Here is a 1,733-nt window from a genome sequence, read left to right as displayed (position 1 = left end):
GCCTTGCCAGCCCGCTCAGAGATGTGTATAAGAGACAGATATATATATATATACACCGATCACTCGCTCGCAAATAAGTGTCGGAACGACCAGTCTCTGCAATAAAAATAAGAAAAAAAAAGGAAAACGTGCAAATCAATCACCGTCCGCGTGATCGAGCGGTCGATTCGGATTTAGTTTGCACGGGAAAAAAAAAGAAAAGAAAGGAAAGTGCAAGTTATGGAGACGAGCGATACCGACTTTTTTGTAATTTATACGTGCAGCTTTGTGCAGTCCTACGTAAGCGACGACCAATATCACACGGACCTTATTAATGAATCTGTACTTTCTTTTTTTTATAGGGGTAGGGCGTCCCAAAAGTAAGTTGAATATATCGAGGTGTTTACACGTCAATAATATATCTCCCCTGTTCTTCGACCGCTCTCTCTATCTCACATTTACCCATCCCCCCGGGCGGAATCGGTTTTTCCGACGTCGATTAAATTTGATCCCCTTAAAAGCTTAATCCTCTTCAGAGAGGCGGTTTCTTTTTTTTCAATATTCCAGAGGCAGAGGGACAAATTATTTATTTACTGGCACACGCGAGATTTGCGATAAATCGGACGAGGGATCGGTAAAATATTTATAAGTTCCATCTCGAGTGAAGGCACGTGTAATACGTCTCTTCGCAAGAGCTTATAAACGCAATTTGCCGATCATCCGCCTGGTTTAAATCATAAATCGCGCGATTAAATAGACGATCAAGTAGACGAGTCGAATCTTTGCCTCTCTTTAGAAACCGGGAGTGTAAACGACGAGATTGACGATTGAAAACCTGACTTTGACGTCGGTGAAACCGTCCGCCAGACCCTCAGATTTTTCGTCGCGGGCGGGAATGAGATCGCAGAAGACCGGTAAATTCGACGTTCTCGCGCTTGCGGTCGATCGCGCGCGTTGCAGGGGGGGCCCACGCGCGCGCTGTAGATTTGCCAATTTCTATCTATATCGTCGGGGTGGATCTTGTTTACAGATGCGTGACGGATAACGCGATCGTTGGCCTGTGTGTAGCGCGGCGAATAATAATGGGATATATTTATCGAAGGTACCGGCATGTGCCATGCCGGCGCGGCGCGGTACATCGCGGGCGGTTCGTGAATATTCCATCGCGATTGCATAACGCTAACGCGCGACGATACTTGAGCCGTTTGGGACGCCCGCCAGGCGTCTCATAAATATATGCACAATAACGTAACACAGTTTATTCTGAGACCGACGTCTGCTCAAAATGTACCACGCCCCGGCGCCGATGTGATCTTATTAACGGCCGGCCGGTTCGATACATAATGCAGCATCTGCAGCGCCTGAATTTTTACGCTCAATCTTCGGACTCGCGGAATTTCTCCGTCTCGCTTCGTAAAATTGTATAACGTATACCATATAAAGCTAGAAGTATATTTGCAGCCTTGATATTAATATTTATCATTGTATTAAACGGAAATTGCACAAGTTAAAATTCGATCGTAGTTTTTTCTTTTTTTTCTTTTTCTAAATTGTCTCGCGAATTTCGAGAATCTTATAGACGCAAATGTCAAATCATGCGGGAAGATCGCGATCATGTTGCCCGCATATTTTACATCGCGCATCTCTTCAGTCAAAAGTCAAACTGTAGCTTACGTAAGTATACGAGGTATACTCTGGATCTCAATCCCGTCGGTGACGTCTAATCGATCGTTGTCAGTGTTCGAGGCCCGACC

General features: G+C 45.2%; 1 protein-coding gene across 10 annotated transcripts in view; it reads left to right on the top strand.

The window, feature by feature from the left end:
- Positions 1 to 1,733, top strand: part of LOC105453592 (troponin T) — a 14,067-nt gene that overhangs the window by 6,321 nt on the left and 6,013 nt on the right. For all 10 annotated transcript variants that reach the window (XM_011695764.1, XM_011695717.1, XM_011695709.1 and 7 more), the window contains one exon: positions 342 to 359. In XM_011695764.1, the coding sequence (XP_011694066.1) occupies positions 342 to 359 (18 nt within the window). The remainder of the gene's footprint in view (positions 1 to 341; positions 360 to 1,733) is intronic.

Source organism: Wasmannia auropunctata, unplaced genomic scaffold (genome assembly GCF_000956235.1).
Source record: "Wasmannia auropunctata unplaced genomic scaffold, wasmannia.A_1.0 LD336106.1, whole genome shotgun sequence".
Lineage (NCBI taxonomy): Eukaryota > Metazoa > Arthropoda > Insecta > Hymenoptera > Formicidae > Wasmannia > Wasmannia auropunctata.
Note: the sequence above shows the minus strand (reverse complement) of the source record. Positions and strands in the feature narration are given on the sequence as shown.